At 48.4% G+C, this 13,510-nt stretch overlaps 1 protein-coding gene across 2 annotated transcripts; it reads right to left on the bottom strand.

The window, feature by feature from the left end:
- Positions 1-70: 70 nt before the first annotated feature.
- On the bottom strand, positions 71-13,286 carry LOC125719205 (grainyhead-like protein 2 homolog). Of its 2 annotated transcripts, none has more exons than XM_048993777.1 (16): positions 12,988-13,286; positions 10,820-11,003; positions 10,029-10,096; positions 9,594-9,918; positions 9,126-9,184; positions 8,833-8,989; positions 8,186-8,297; positions 5,851-5,945; positions 3,457-3,615; positions 3,135-3,192; positions 2,688-2,830; positions 2,450-2,487; positions 2,154-2,245; positions 1,805-1,890; positions 1,617-1,681; positions 71-1,484 (listed from the first exon to the last, which is right to left on the bottom strand). In XM_048993777.1, exons 1-16 carry the CDS (start codon positions 13,005-13,007, stop codon positions 1,370-1,372), a joined length of 1,776 nt encoding a protein of 591 aa, XP_048849734.1. In that variant the 5' UTR covers positions 13,008-13,286; the 3' UTR covers positions 71-1,369. The 2 variants fall into 2 exon arrangements, with proteins under 2 accessions (XP_048849734.1, XP_048849735.1); XM_048993778.1 differs by having other exon boundaries at positions 2,688-2,827.
- Positions 13,287-13,510: the final 224 nt, after the last annotated feature.

Raw genomic sequence — 13,510 nt, 5'->3', positions numbered from 1 at the left:
AAATGTTCAGGCGACCAAAACCATGTCTGGGGACCACAGGAGCAGAAGGTCATGGGAACCAGACCAGACCTTTAGGAGATGCCAGGCAGTGTTTTTATTTTCATACTTTTTTTTGTGAAACGGTGAGAAATTTCATATGCAAAGTGTAAACTTTCCAGTATATAACAGTTCGCATGCTGCAGTTTTCTAAGGTTTTTGAAGGTACATTTTCACATGATCTTGACCAGAATGAGATGTTTGAGTGTCTGTGTGGGTTGAGTCAGATGGCCTGTCCTCCACAGTGGTGCACTGATATTTTGATGGAAACACAAAGAAAGACAGACAGACAGACACACTCTCTCTGCTGTCCAATCAGGAGCTTCAGTTAAGACCTGCTCATCCCTGTCATTAATCAGTTAACAATGAAGCTCACCAGTATGACTGCTGGAATTTTCTGCATGTAACAGCCCTGGTTAGTACCTCCATCAAATGTAGACATATCCATCATATTTACAGATTTTATATTACCAATAAAATAAATACGTCCATTTTAAAAAAGAAACCTTAAAAAAAGTACAAAACTGGTGTGCACTCTTTAGTCCAACCCTATGAATATAAGATCCCTGTTAACATGCCCAGTTTCGGGTTTCGCTTCTCTGTGAAGGTCAGGTGATCTGCGGAGATGTGATTCGTCTCCAAGAGAGCTGCTGCAGGGAGATATCCATGCCATAGCAATAGAACAGCAACACACTGAACATTCGCCTCCATTTGTTCACAGAGAAGTAGAAAATATCATTGTCCTTTAAATGTCTTTGTTCCGCGATGCACACTGCACTAGGACAGAGGGTCACCTGCGTTCCTGAGGGTTCAGACGATGGATACAATGCTGTCCCTTATAAGCGCTGTTAATGCACTGTAGCCAACTGGCCCGGTCTTCTGGGCCCGTTTAAAATTCTGTCCGCTTACCGATGGTTCCCCTTGTAGCACATACAAGTATGACATCAGATCTCAGCACAGTCTCAACTGCCTTTTCGGGGTTGGATTGGATCCGGCCAACACCAAGCATCTTCACTTCATGCTCAACAGTGCGTTTCGTTGGATGATGTCTGCTGGCGATCCCAGAAACCAAAAATAACATTGTTTTCCCCCTGAAGAGATGGCTTACAGAGCCTGGCTCAAGGCCTTCAGAACTCCAGTTATGTGTCAAGTAATGTGACAAACTATCGGGCAAAAAAAAAGATCGGTCCATTTGGAAAAGATGTCTAAGAGAACATTCATGGTCTAAGGGGGATGCAGGCTTCGGCGTGCTAGAGGCCTTTCTCCCCACTGACCTCTACGATCCGAATGGACCGAGATGCTACAAACGATGCCACAGTTCCTCAAAAGCCACTCAAATTTCTGTTAGTGTGACTCTGTAGGCATCTGCTAGATGGTCGATGCTCAGAATGAATGTATCCTCATTGGAGTAGTGCTCGATAATGTTGTCATCCATGTTGACCAGAATCCTGAAAGAGAGATGATATAAGCTAACCATTAGCAACCATTCATGTCATGTACCTACAAACACATTAAGGTGATACATGTCCATAGTTGGGTCTCATAATTGTCCTTTGTTGGCACGTCCCCCCATTCTTTACCCTTTTTTGTTTCTCTTGTACACTTTAGCCATCCTCTCAATAGGGATGCCATACTTTTCTGAAATCTGAGGGAAAACAAAAACATTTTGTTAGTTCGCCGGTTCCATCATGATCTGGACCTCATGATGCACACCTGTGCACCGATAATAACGAACTTAGAAATGGTCCAGACACATAGAGAGACTCACCGCGTCCATGAGGCCCTGCAATGTCGGGGACTTCAACACTAACGCGTCGAAGACTTCGTCAGACTCACTCCTCACGTACAGGAGCACTGCGGGGTAGAGAGACGGCTGTTACGGACAGCCCACGCGATCTGCCCGTCGTCTCAGAGTCATTGTCTACATCCGTGTGTCTATAACCACAGTCATTTGAGCAGATAAGTATAATCTGCTGAAAGCTGGCCTGTGTTCAATCCTCTGATTTTCTTTTATGCTGCAGTTTTATGGGCTTCTAAAAGTGCTGTTTAAGTGGCTATAATCATAGCTGAGATTTTACAACCACATCGCGGCGCTCAGTCATACTGCCAGAACACACCTTTCTTCTGTAAATCCCCCCTCATCTGCTTGGATGGGGAGGCACTGCATTCATCCTGAGATGGTCTGAATATACTCTTCACCACCATGCTTCTGTAAAGGCCAACAGAAGAGAGCCCAGCACACCATCACCAACACATCATACGAATGGTCACCGGCGATCTCACTTCCCAGTAACAGCCAATCAAACTGTATCAAAATATTTGGGGGAGGAGCCTCCACTGGGTGTTTGGAATTTGTTCTATTCGCTGCAGAGATGGACTGTCGGTTTCCGTTCTTTGGAATCTAAACACTTACCCATCCTTCTCAACCTCCTCAGTGTTGATGGCATAGATCTGCGGACGGGGAAAAAAAAAGCACACCGGTGTAACCGGTCATACATGTTCCCCGAGAACACACGCGCATTCATTCCACTGAATGTCTCTCCCGATTCCACGTGAACTGCAACTGTTGGCTTGCGCTTTTTTTTTTTCCAGTTTAGCTCTTGTGCGACAGTCTACCAGCTACTCTTACCCCTGAATCCCAGTACGCTCACCTGCCCTGCCCTCTGCAGGTTTCCAAAGTGAACATCGGGAATGAAGAGGACGGGCTGCGAGTTCAGGTCGGTCATGGTCTTGAAGTAGGTGCAGTCCAACTTCTTGGGCAGTGGTAGGGCTCCTGGCCCACTGTCTTTCCCTGCTGACCAACATGGGGCTGCATTAGCGCAACACAAAGGGGTAACTTCGGTGAAACACTGCACCCCCCCCGCCCCCATCCTAGCTATGTGACAGCAACGTGGGTCAAATATCTGAAACACGCAGGTCGAATCTCTCGTGAGCTATGACTTCTCCCTTGGCTACTTCCTGTTCGGTCTGATGGCTTAAGCCCAAACATTTGAATGTTGACCTAGAATTCCTTGAAAGTGAGGCTGGTCTTCAGAGAAGTGGGGGCGTCCCAGGGATCTGGGCCCACATCCTGCCCCACTGCCAGCGGCCGGTCTCACCTTTGACTTTCTTTCGGATCTGCTTCCTCTCCTCATCCCGGATCTTCCTCTCCGCACCCTTGGACCAGGAACAAACTGTCTGTCAAAAGCTCTGCTCCAGCCCTTTGTAGAAATATACTCTGTGCATTATCCTAACGTGTATGGTGGTTTGGGGATTCATAATGAAGTATTCTGACACTTTCCAGTCTAACCACTAGGGGGAGAACTTCCACTATGGTAACCTCTGTGCACTCTGACACCTCTGGGTTTAATTACTAATTACTCTGAAGCCTTCAGCAGGGCATTTGTTATGCGATCTGAGGTGTTCACAGCCCACACTGACCTTGTCACAGAAGACCTTGATCTGGGTGTACGCTCGATGAAGTGGCTTGTTGCTGTGATTGTTATAACTGTAGGTGTCGATCTGGATCGTCAGCGGGAGTCCTTTCACACCCTTCTGGGAGGAGAAGTCGGTGCTCAGGCAGTTAACTGTGATGAAGATCTGTCAATCAGAGGCAGGATTGTTATCTGATTGGCCAGCAGATCGACCAATAAATCCGTATGGTCTTCCACTCACACAGATCTCAGGCACTACAGTCCAGTTTAATTCTTGCCTAAGTTGAGCTGCATATTTAACGAGATTATACCGATTATATAGCTGCATGCATAATGAAACAGATTAAGCACCTTTCTTTAGAGAACAATAGTTCAACTCATGAAATGTGACCACAGTATTTTAGTTACCAGTCTACCTCTGTTACCCACAATACCCTTCACGTTCCATTCAGAATAATCAACTTCACCTCCACCTGTGTTGCTGTAGGAATTGCCCCAAAACACTGCGACCTCATGGACTCCTTCATGTCGCGCTGCTCAGACTGGGGCCATCAGGCTTTGCTCTTGTTTGTTCTTCTATTCATAACATTTGTGTCAGATTGGCACAGAGATTTTAACAGATTAACAGCAGCTTCACAGTTTCACCCAGAGCAGACCACTGTCTGTGCGCGTTAGACCATGTGACCACTGTGTAGTCCTGGGCAGGGTGGACCTCCACAGATACCAGAGGGGGCTCCACCACACAAAGCTGACCAGAACCCAAAATTAAATAGCTTGCTAGTTCATTAACTTCACAGTTCAGAGTTTAAAACAGTCTGTATCTGTGGAAAAACGGCTGCAGGGATAGTCAGCAGTCTGGAGACACGTGTAAGTGGCTCACTGCAGTCCCTTTGAAGGTTTGTTTGCTTTTGTTGATGAATTCGGTCAGCTGGTGCAGGTTAGGTGAGCCGGTTTGAAACGGACTGCATAGGGGTCTAATTTGCTTGCTACAAACTTAGTTTATCTAACCATAACATAACAGATGCTTTGCATGTAGCAGGTAAGGTACACTGCAGTCTGAGTTACTATTACCACTGCAATAAGTTGGAGAGTCGCAGTGACTCTCTACCCATGAACAGCAGAACTGCTTCACTTAAAAGGGTGGTCCGTTCTGACAGAAGGGGTAACTCTTACTTCATTTGAGGCAACGGTTTACTACCGGATACCCGGAAGTCTGCTGAATTAAAGCCCCTGTGAAAGACTCTGATCTCCATCTGGAACGCACAAGCCACCCCCCCCCGCCTTCGTTCCCGCTCCGCAGATCAATGGCGTTCCAGGAAACTGGTGCATGCTCACCTCCACTCCAGATCAGGCTAGCATGTCTTTAGGGCCAAAGTGCACCTTGAAATTGTCACATAGCTTTAGGTCTCGTTGAGCGCGCAGATGGTTATCGCTAAAGGACTGGCGGCTTCAGGCAGAGAAGAGGCTATGGTCAGGTCATCCGATTCGGCTGCCTAATATCAACGGGAATATTTCAATCTTGAGACGGGTTTTGCGCTTTAAAGTCATAGAAGCACTTAAAATGTGTTTATTGTAATGAAGAGCAGCGCAGAAATGCATCACTATTAAGAGTCAGACTGGATCAGAGGACGGTGAAGATCTGTTTTAATTGGACTGAAGGCTCCACCCCGGGGGGGGGGGGGGGGGGGGGGGCTGGAAGGTGGGGGGATGTGATCTGTTAATTCAAGCAAAAGCTTCAGGAAAGCAGCCCGGTCTATGACCAAATATTTACTCACAGAAATGAGACAGAGGATTTCTCAGGTCCCCCACCCCGGACAATACAGACAAAGAGACATTTGACACGGGGGCAGAACCGGGCTTGAAGCCTAGGGCGGGTCACTCAAGCCAACGCACCGGCCCTCCACCTGGCACCGGTGAAATCCGAGCTCCGTCCCGCCGACAAGGAGCTGAGCGCAAAACAAACAGGCTGTGGGGCGCCCCGTGCTGGTCACAGGTCACTGCTGACTGGCCCTGGGGCAGCGCTGAGAGACAGACGCCCATCTCACTGGGGGGTTGGGGGCCAGCACAAACACACACACACACACCCCTCAGGGCTCGTAACAGTTCCGACACCACACAGCTCCCCACCCACGGCTGCCTAATCTCTTACATTCAGATATTTATGTACTGAACAGAAACGAACAATTTGATGGCAAACGAATTTGAAAAAGCACTTGGTTTGGCTGCTTGAGAAGGCGTCCGTCACGCATTACAATCCCATGCGGCTCAGTGCAAAGCTAAGCTCATTCGCAGCCTTTTATGAAACACAGGTGAAACATGTACAAGCGGGTGTAATGCAAGGAAACCCCCCCCCTCTCTAAGGGCATGTGTGATGGGAGGGGCACAGAGGGCTGCTTTTTACCTTTGCATCTTCATTCACGTCCCAGGTGAAGGACACGGCGTTATAGGCGATCTCCTCGATGTTGCCGATGGTGTTGAAGCTCTCTTTGTAGTCAGCTGTGAAGAGCAGAGAGAACCAGGCAGCTTCTCTTAAAAAAAATGTGCTGCTGATGGAGTGAAGCTGCTGAGAAGTTTGCATAGGATTCTGCTTTGTGAACATCAGGGGTATCAGGGAACGTTATTCTTAGGCATCCAGCAAAACAACGACTAGCTACTAAAGGATTTTGAAAGTCAAATACACCTCTCAAGCATTTTGGCTTGTGATCAAGTTAGATAAGATAGAGTTAGATAAGACTGAGTTAGATAAGAGTTCCCATAAAAGCAATAGACACATGTAATCTCTTAAAGATAATATGGTTTGGTAAACAAACAGGACTCCTTCAAAACATCTGTATGGTAAGAGAATGAAAATCAATCCACTATGCAAAAGTGTTAATGAACCTCTTCTGTCTAATGTTAAAAATCGACAGCATGAATCTTCAGCGGAATTCTTGCAGATCTTAAACAGCTACACCAATTTATTCTGCCGTTCGCATTTTAATTGGTTTACATTTTGAACATGTGCTTAACAACATGTCACCGACTAGACTGCAAAATCCACGACACCATCCGTTCCATTTTACAGCACCATGTGACTCCGCTGGGACGAGGCATTGTTGGGAACTGTAGTCTCTTCGGGGTCATCTGACGCCCCGTTGAACACGGCGGCACCAAGCAGCCCGGGAGCAGTGATGGCAGCCACGGTGGCCGGAACGCGGCCATGCTGCCGTTTCGTGGGTGGGGTGGGGTGGGGGCGCTGGCTCTCAGTCTCTGTTAAACAGCCCTATTCAAATCCTGGATCCTATGACATGTCCTGAGGCGGTCGGTGTAATCAGGGCTCAACTGCTATTCAAATCAATGCCAGAGTGTCGGGTTTCACTTCCTGCAGGCCCGTCTGCGCGGCTTTGCGCCGCCATATGCTTTCCAAGGGTCCGTGTCACAAAGATGAGCCCCTCTGCACCACTCAGCTCCTCTGGGTCACCCCAGTATGGCCTGGCTCCGCAGCTGTCTTCCCCCTGCTACTATTACACTTCATCTATCCCTATAGAGTAGACAGGTGTCACACTATGAGACAAAGGTGTGGCTCAGTCCATCTCAGAGGAGATTCGGGGGGGGAGGGGGAGGACCTCAGGCCTCAAGGCGTATGCAGGGCGGCGCTCTGAGAAAATTCACTTTGAAGCTGTATAGCAGGTAGCCAGGCCAGAGGCATCCTGCACAGGGTCAAGATGATAGGTCCACATCTGTAAAAATACAGTGGGGATCTCTACACAGTTTTTAAGCAGGAAGGAAATCTCATGAATGCATTTAGAACTATTCTGGCCTGCATGGGTCTGGAGTCCACATGGGAGAGAAAGGACTGACAGTTAAATAAAGTTATTTCAAAACAAGTTTAGAAGCCCAAAAGCTACAGAGAACTAGAACTCCTGCTGTTCACTGGCGCCTCAAAGGACTCTGGGACATTCCTCTTTCTGTCCATACAAGTCACCCCCCCAGCATGTTCCCACACATCCACCTGCATCTGCGCAACACACAAGTAGCAACTTGTCGGACACCGAATATCTCAGAGATGCTTTCCTGCCTCACCGAACACCGCCTTTGAATACCGATTAATTATCAGTAAATAAACACCCCGAATGCTGCCCTTTCGTTTTTTTTTTCTGTCAAAGAACTGTCAGTGAACTGCAACAACAACAACGACGACGACGACAGACCTGTGAGCTCCGCATGGGCCGTACCCACCCCACACAGTCACAGCCAGGGGCTTGAATGCACCGTCCACTGATCAAAGCCATTCGCATGCAATAAAAGGAGCATGAGTCTCACTGCTGTTTACTAAACTGTTTACTGCCATCATTATCAACATCATAAAAAAGACTGATGGGAAAATAGGACAAAAGACCTCCACCCAGTTAGAAGAGACAATAAAATGTGATCATTGGGAGTGAGACAGACCTCAGATCAACGGAGGGAAAATGGCTGTATTATAAAAGATTGAGCAATAGCGATTTCTGCTTAGTGAGAACTGAAGTGAGTAGTTCCCTGTTACAGGCTACATGGTGCATATCGGAGCTGCTTAACCATTTATATAACCACAACCTGCCTGTTACGCCTAGAGGCATCGCGACTCTTTACTACACAATGTGACATCAGGGCTTCAACACACACACACACACACACACACACACACACACCCATTAATCACCAAGCCAGCAACTGGAGATCCAGCGTGTCTCACTGACAAAACCCAGCAGTCTTACCGATGTCCAGGACCCGCTGCTTGGCCGTGTGCTGGCGGCTGTGCCAGTATTTCCAGTATTTGAGCTGTTCATCCCTGTTCTTCTCTGGACTGAACACCACCATGATCACACTCTGGGGAGGGGAGGGGGGGGGGGGGGGGGGGCGATGTTACAATACGGTCATCACACTGGATGGGCGAAGACACACGGCGGGTCTGTTTGCGCTCACATCGATCTCAGTGTGTCTTTGGTCTCACTGTTCTGGACGCTAGTTTGTTCTACTCAGGAGCATCATATAACGGGGATTAGGGCGATTCCAAGGGCCCCTGAGCGACGGGGGCTGTGAAAAATTTGGAATGTACTGGATTGGTCTGGCTAGGGGCTCCGTGTAATATACTCTCCTGGGGTCCAAAATGTCTCTCTGCTTCCACTGATGCTGGGTGTAGGTGGAAAGTTCAGGAACAGCGTGAAACCAACCGACTTACAGATTTAACTAACAATTCAACAATTTGTCACTTTGCCCAGAACTACGACTCAGCTTGATTTTATTTAGTATTCATTCTGAAATGGTCATTAGACTCTGACATGACTCTGCATGCCCCTTGGTTGAGAGTACCCTTCCCACAATGCACCGCACAGCACTGGCCTTCCCACAATGCACCACTCACCCTGACTTTGCTGATAGGGTGACGCAGGCCCTTGTTGGCACTGGTCTCGCTCAGGGTCACTGCATAAAACTGGCCCTTGTTCAAGTAGGTCATGGGCGCCTCTCCCTGCTTCTGTCGCAGTGACTTAGAGGCATCCAGCATGTACTGGAACGTGTCTCTGAAATGGAGGCGTGTTCCAGAAATGTTTAATTCGGCGACCGTGGGAGCGAATGGGCCTCTTTCGAGGCGCTCGGCATCATGGGAAGCCTCGTCCATGTCGCGAGGCTGAACGGGGTCGCGGACGGTTGACTTACATGCCTGACTGGTCGTGGACAAAAGCATCAGCACCCAGGACTGATGACGGGCAGAACTTCTGTTTGCAAACATAACAAGCGCCGTGTGAACCAAGGAGCAACCAGCGAGATACACAACGAGATATTAAGCGGTCACATGACCAGGAAACATTTAATGTCAGCGTCCGGGGGCATAGGAACCAGGACGACGGGGGGAGTGTGTACTCCCCAATATTTAATTTGGCTTCATATACCCCATCCCCCAAAAAACAGAACTTTACATTTAAATTATTAAGTGTCCTTCTCAATATCAAATTCTCTCCTATGCCCTTCTCAGCATCTAATGCACAGCATCTCTGACATCTGGCCGGGCACACCTGAAATGGCTGGGTGTCATTGTGCCTGAATCCCAACCCCTGTCCCATGACACCCCTATCGGGGGCTCGAGTCTCCCCCACTTTCCACTGCGAGCCCCAGGCAGCCCCTCACCTTGCGCTCTTGCTCGTAGGTGCTGTCTGGGCTGCCTCGCTGCTCGCCTTTGCAGTACGCTCCCTGATAGCCAGGGGACACGTTGAAGGGGCTGACTTCATACCCACGGGCCTGTCCCTCCCCCTGCAACCTGTAGGGGGCGTACGGCTCGGTCTTCAGCAAGGGCCCAGTCGCGGGGCCACCGGAATTACCCGAGTAGGGGTCTCGCTTCACGTCCGGGTGCTCAGAGTTCAGTGACAGGTTGACAGGGACCGTCTTCAGCACCTGGACGCGGTTGTTGGCCGTGTCCAAAGTCATGTGACTGGTGCCAGCGTCCAGCCCGCTCCTGCGAGGGACACACAACAGCGCTGAAAGGCAGGATGTCATTCCCATAGCAACGCCTATCACAGCATTCACTAACGTTATATGTCTCCCTGTCACCCTGGAAACACTGACCTTTTCTCATGCTCTTCTGGGGTCTCAGTCACTTTACTGTTGGACAGGAGCCGCTTATCCTTAGGAACCTAGGAACCACATACACACAATGTAAAATACAGATACGTTTGTGTGTGTGTCCAACGATGGACCAGTAGGGTGTCTCCCAGTCTTGCACCCTATGACACAGGCGCCACCATGACCTTGACCTGCTCTGTATTGCTCCAGTCACTGCAACAATTCAAGTAATTTTAGCAGACAACTACTCATGGTGAGTCATGGCTGGTTTAGGGGCCACTACAGCGGTTAACTGCCGGGTCTGACTGAGGGGCAACTACAGCGGGTAACTGCCGGGTCTGACTGAGGGGCAACTACAGCGGGTAACTGCCGTGTCTGACTGAGGGGCAACTACAGCGGGTAACTGCCGGGTCTGACTGAGGGGCAACTACAGCGGGTAACTGCCGGGTCTGACTGAGGGGCAACTACAGCGGGTAACTGCCGGGTCTGACTGAGGGGCAACTACAGCGGGTAACTGCCGGGTCTGACTGAGGGGCAACTACAGCGGGTAACTGCCAGGTCTGACTGAGGGGCAACTACAGCGGTTAGCTGTCGGGTCTGACCGAGATAACAGGAAAACGCGTGGAAGGCCTGTGCTATGCTAGCCATTAGCAAAGATGCTAAAGCTAGAGTGCTTCAGCGAAACCAATCTGTAGTGTGAGGTCTGTCAATCTACAGAGTCACATGACTTTACCTGGCCAGCTGCCCCGCCCACACGGCCATACCCCCCCACCCCGCCCAGAGCGACGACTCACCTTGTAGTAGTCGTAGAGCAGGCCAAGGGCTGCCACGCTGTCCTCATCACCATTGATACTCATCATGGCTTTGGTGGCGGCCGTCAGCGGGTTCTCCAGATAGGATTTCCAGGCCTCGTCCTCGCTGGTGTAGATCCTCTGCGAGTGCAGGGACACCTCGTTTGGGACCACCACCACCAGCCGCCTGCGGAGAAACAGATAGACCCGGTTACACCAGTGTGCACCGACCCCTCCCAACAACACACAATCCAAGCTTCCATATATTGAGTGTTCGTGTAGCATGAACCATGTCTGTACAGCCACCGTTTACTACAACTATGAAGCTTATTTCTACTCTCTCACTGGAGGCTCTTGCATCTAGCTGACAGCTGTATGTTTGGGCTGTATTATCTTATAAGTCATGTTAGTAGAAACTAAATAAGATCATGTAGATATAAGTGTTTAAAAAAAAAAAAAACGGTACAACCTTTATCGAGGGGTCATAACGAAACATAGTAAACACTCACTTAAATTGATCTGTTCCCCAAGAAACTGAGACAAGATCTGTGACTCACGCTGACACTGTTGACCGCGAGCAAAGTGGGCGTGTCTGTTTGCGCTCACATCTACCATGCGGGTCGAGCGGGGCCATGCGGGTGCCGTGTGACCTGTCAGGTGTGGCGTGTTTACCTCGGCGGCCGTTTCCCAACATGGCCATCAAAAGGGGCGGCAAGAACTTGAGAAGCAGAAGTCAACATCTGTAGGGCAGCGCTCTCGCCAGTATGCATACAACATGATATCTCTCCGTTTATGTGTGCGCGTGTGCCGAGAGAGAGCGACCCATCCTCACGTCATCTCCCATGTGCTGTGGGATCTGCTCTCTCCATTTATCAACAACCCCTGTTCAGATCTTACAGAGCCACGGGTCACTGCTGTTTATTCCTATTACACTTAAAGTAACAGTTGATCTTCTCACCACAGCTAACGTAAATCGGAATGAAGGATAGGCCCTACCTATTAAGGTTACCCATAGACCCTCACCCAGGGCATTACAGAATCTGCACTTGCAGGTTACATGGCAGGGGGTGAAGATCAAAGTCTAAATGGACCCCTGTGATAAAGCCTCTCCCAGAATCATACAGGGTCTCACATACAAACGACCCAAACCAACTCGGAAGAGCAGGTACCTTAACAACAGAGACAACAAATTTTGGAAAGTCTGAGTTCTCAGTGCCTTGCTGTTGTTGGCAGAAACAGAACCAAATATTAAGACGCATTAACGCGCATGCGTTTGCTGACTGGCGCGAGTATGTGTAAAAGATGACTGAATCACTCATATTTCAGTACAAACACATGACATGCGTGTGAGATGTATTTACGGGTGTGTCTGATGCCGTGTTGATGTGCAATACATCATCTAAATTCTGAAACTGTAACTGAAAAACAGAAGGTATTTTTGAAATATAACAAAGAAAGTTAAAAACTACCGACAGTCTAAGCTATTTTTTTTACAATTTAAACGTAATGCACTAAAAGACAAACCATGAAACACAATGTTTACCAAACAGCTCATTATCTAACTAGAATTTACGAAAGCTATATTTATGTTGTGAAATAATACATATCACAAAGTAAAGTACGCTAAATAACAACGATAAAGTTGTCTTAATTAAGCAATATATTATAAATGCGATGTTTATTTGACAGAAGTCACGCTTATATGTATATATTTAAAACATTATTTCATTCACATCGGAATGTTTTCATATTAACAAGCTTCGATCTTCAGAATTAAAAGCTTAAAAACTGTTTATTTCCACTGCCAAGTAAATAAAATATCCTACAAAGTACAGCCACCATAACCGGGGGACCAAACGCAGGAAAATCGGATCTCCATACAGGATCGCATCTCCGGTGAATACGGATATTTGGCCGCATTGCTAATTTTAAGATTTCCTGAATTAATGTAATAAACCCTGTAAAGTAAAATTAAAAAAACAAACCGGACTGTGGGACACTAATATACATTTTTAAAAACGAATTTTTGTGCTCATAATTTTATTCTAAACATTTTATGGTCAATATTGTATTGTTATTAATCAACAACTGGCAGTATTCAGGGTAATACAAACAGATGCCAGTGCGGAGTACACACCTACACCTGAACCATGCGCCATCACTTAGCCTACCTGTCCGGCTCCTGTGACATATCTCGCTCTGTCTCCACTTTTCGCCCTGAAACTGGACTTTCAAGTCGGTGCAGATGCTGTTGCTGTCGGATAGATGCCGCGGCGAAGCCGGGATACAGGTAATACCGCTTTTGAAGCTCAGACCAGTCTTTGCAAGGAGCCTGAGCCGAATGGCTTTGCCGCGCACCCCATAGAGGTGTACAGTTTTATGTGCAGCACTGACACCCAGACACTAACCCCAAATGTCCCGGTCAGGCGCCCATGCACCCCGCCGGCGGATCGCGAATAGACTCAGGATTCTTTCACAGGGCATTAATTAAGATAATAGGAAAGACGGGCTACACTTTGATTGGCTGAAACTGGTTCCACCGGCAGCCCTGATTGGCTGTAGCAGCGCAGGTGAGACCCGCCTTACCTGCAGTTACGCTCTTCAGGTGATTCCTACTCGCAAACTACGGGGCTTTGGGATGTTTTCGGGGCAAACGGCCGGATCGCCAGCGCCCTTTCAGTGCGGATCATTACC

The sequence above is a fragment of the Brienomyrus brachyistius genome, chromosome 23 (genome assembly GCF_023856365.1).
Source record: "Brienomyrus brachyistius isolate T26 chromosome 23, BBRACH_0.4, whole genome shotgun sequence".
NCBI classification, from domain to species: domain Eukaryota; kingdom Metazoa; phylum Chordata; class Actinopteri; order Osteoglossiformes; family Mormyridae; genus Brienomyrus; species Brienomyrus brachyistius.
This window is presented reverse-complemented; position numbering and strand designations above follow the sequence as displayed.

Excerpts from the sequence above, each read along its gene's own strand:
- LOC125719205 (XM_048993777.1), bottom strand. The coding sequence starts at position 13,007 with ATGTCACAGGAGCCGGACAG. Across the intron at positions 9,919-10,028 it reads CCAGAAGAGCATGAGAAAAG|GAGCGGGCTGGACGCTGGCA; the intron begins GTCAGTGTTTCC and ends TGTCCCTCGCAG. Across the intron at positions 2,246-2,449 it reads GAGGAGGTTGAGAAGGATGG|AAGCATGGTGGTGAAGAGTA; the intron begins GTAAGTGTTTAG and ends TGGCCTTTACAG.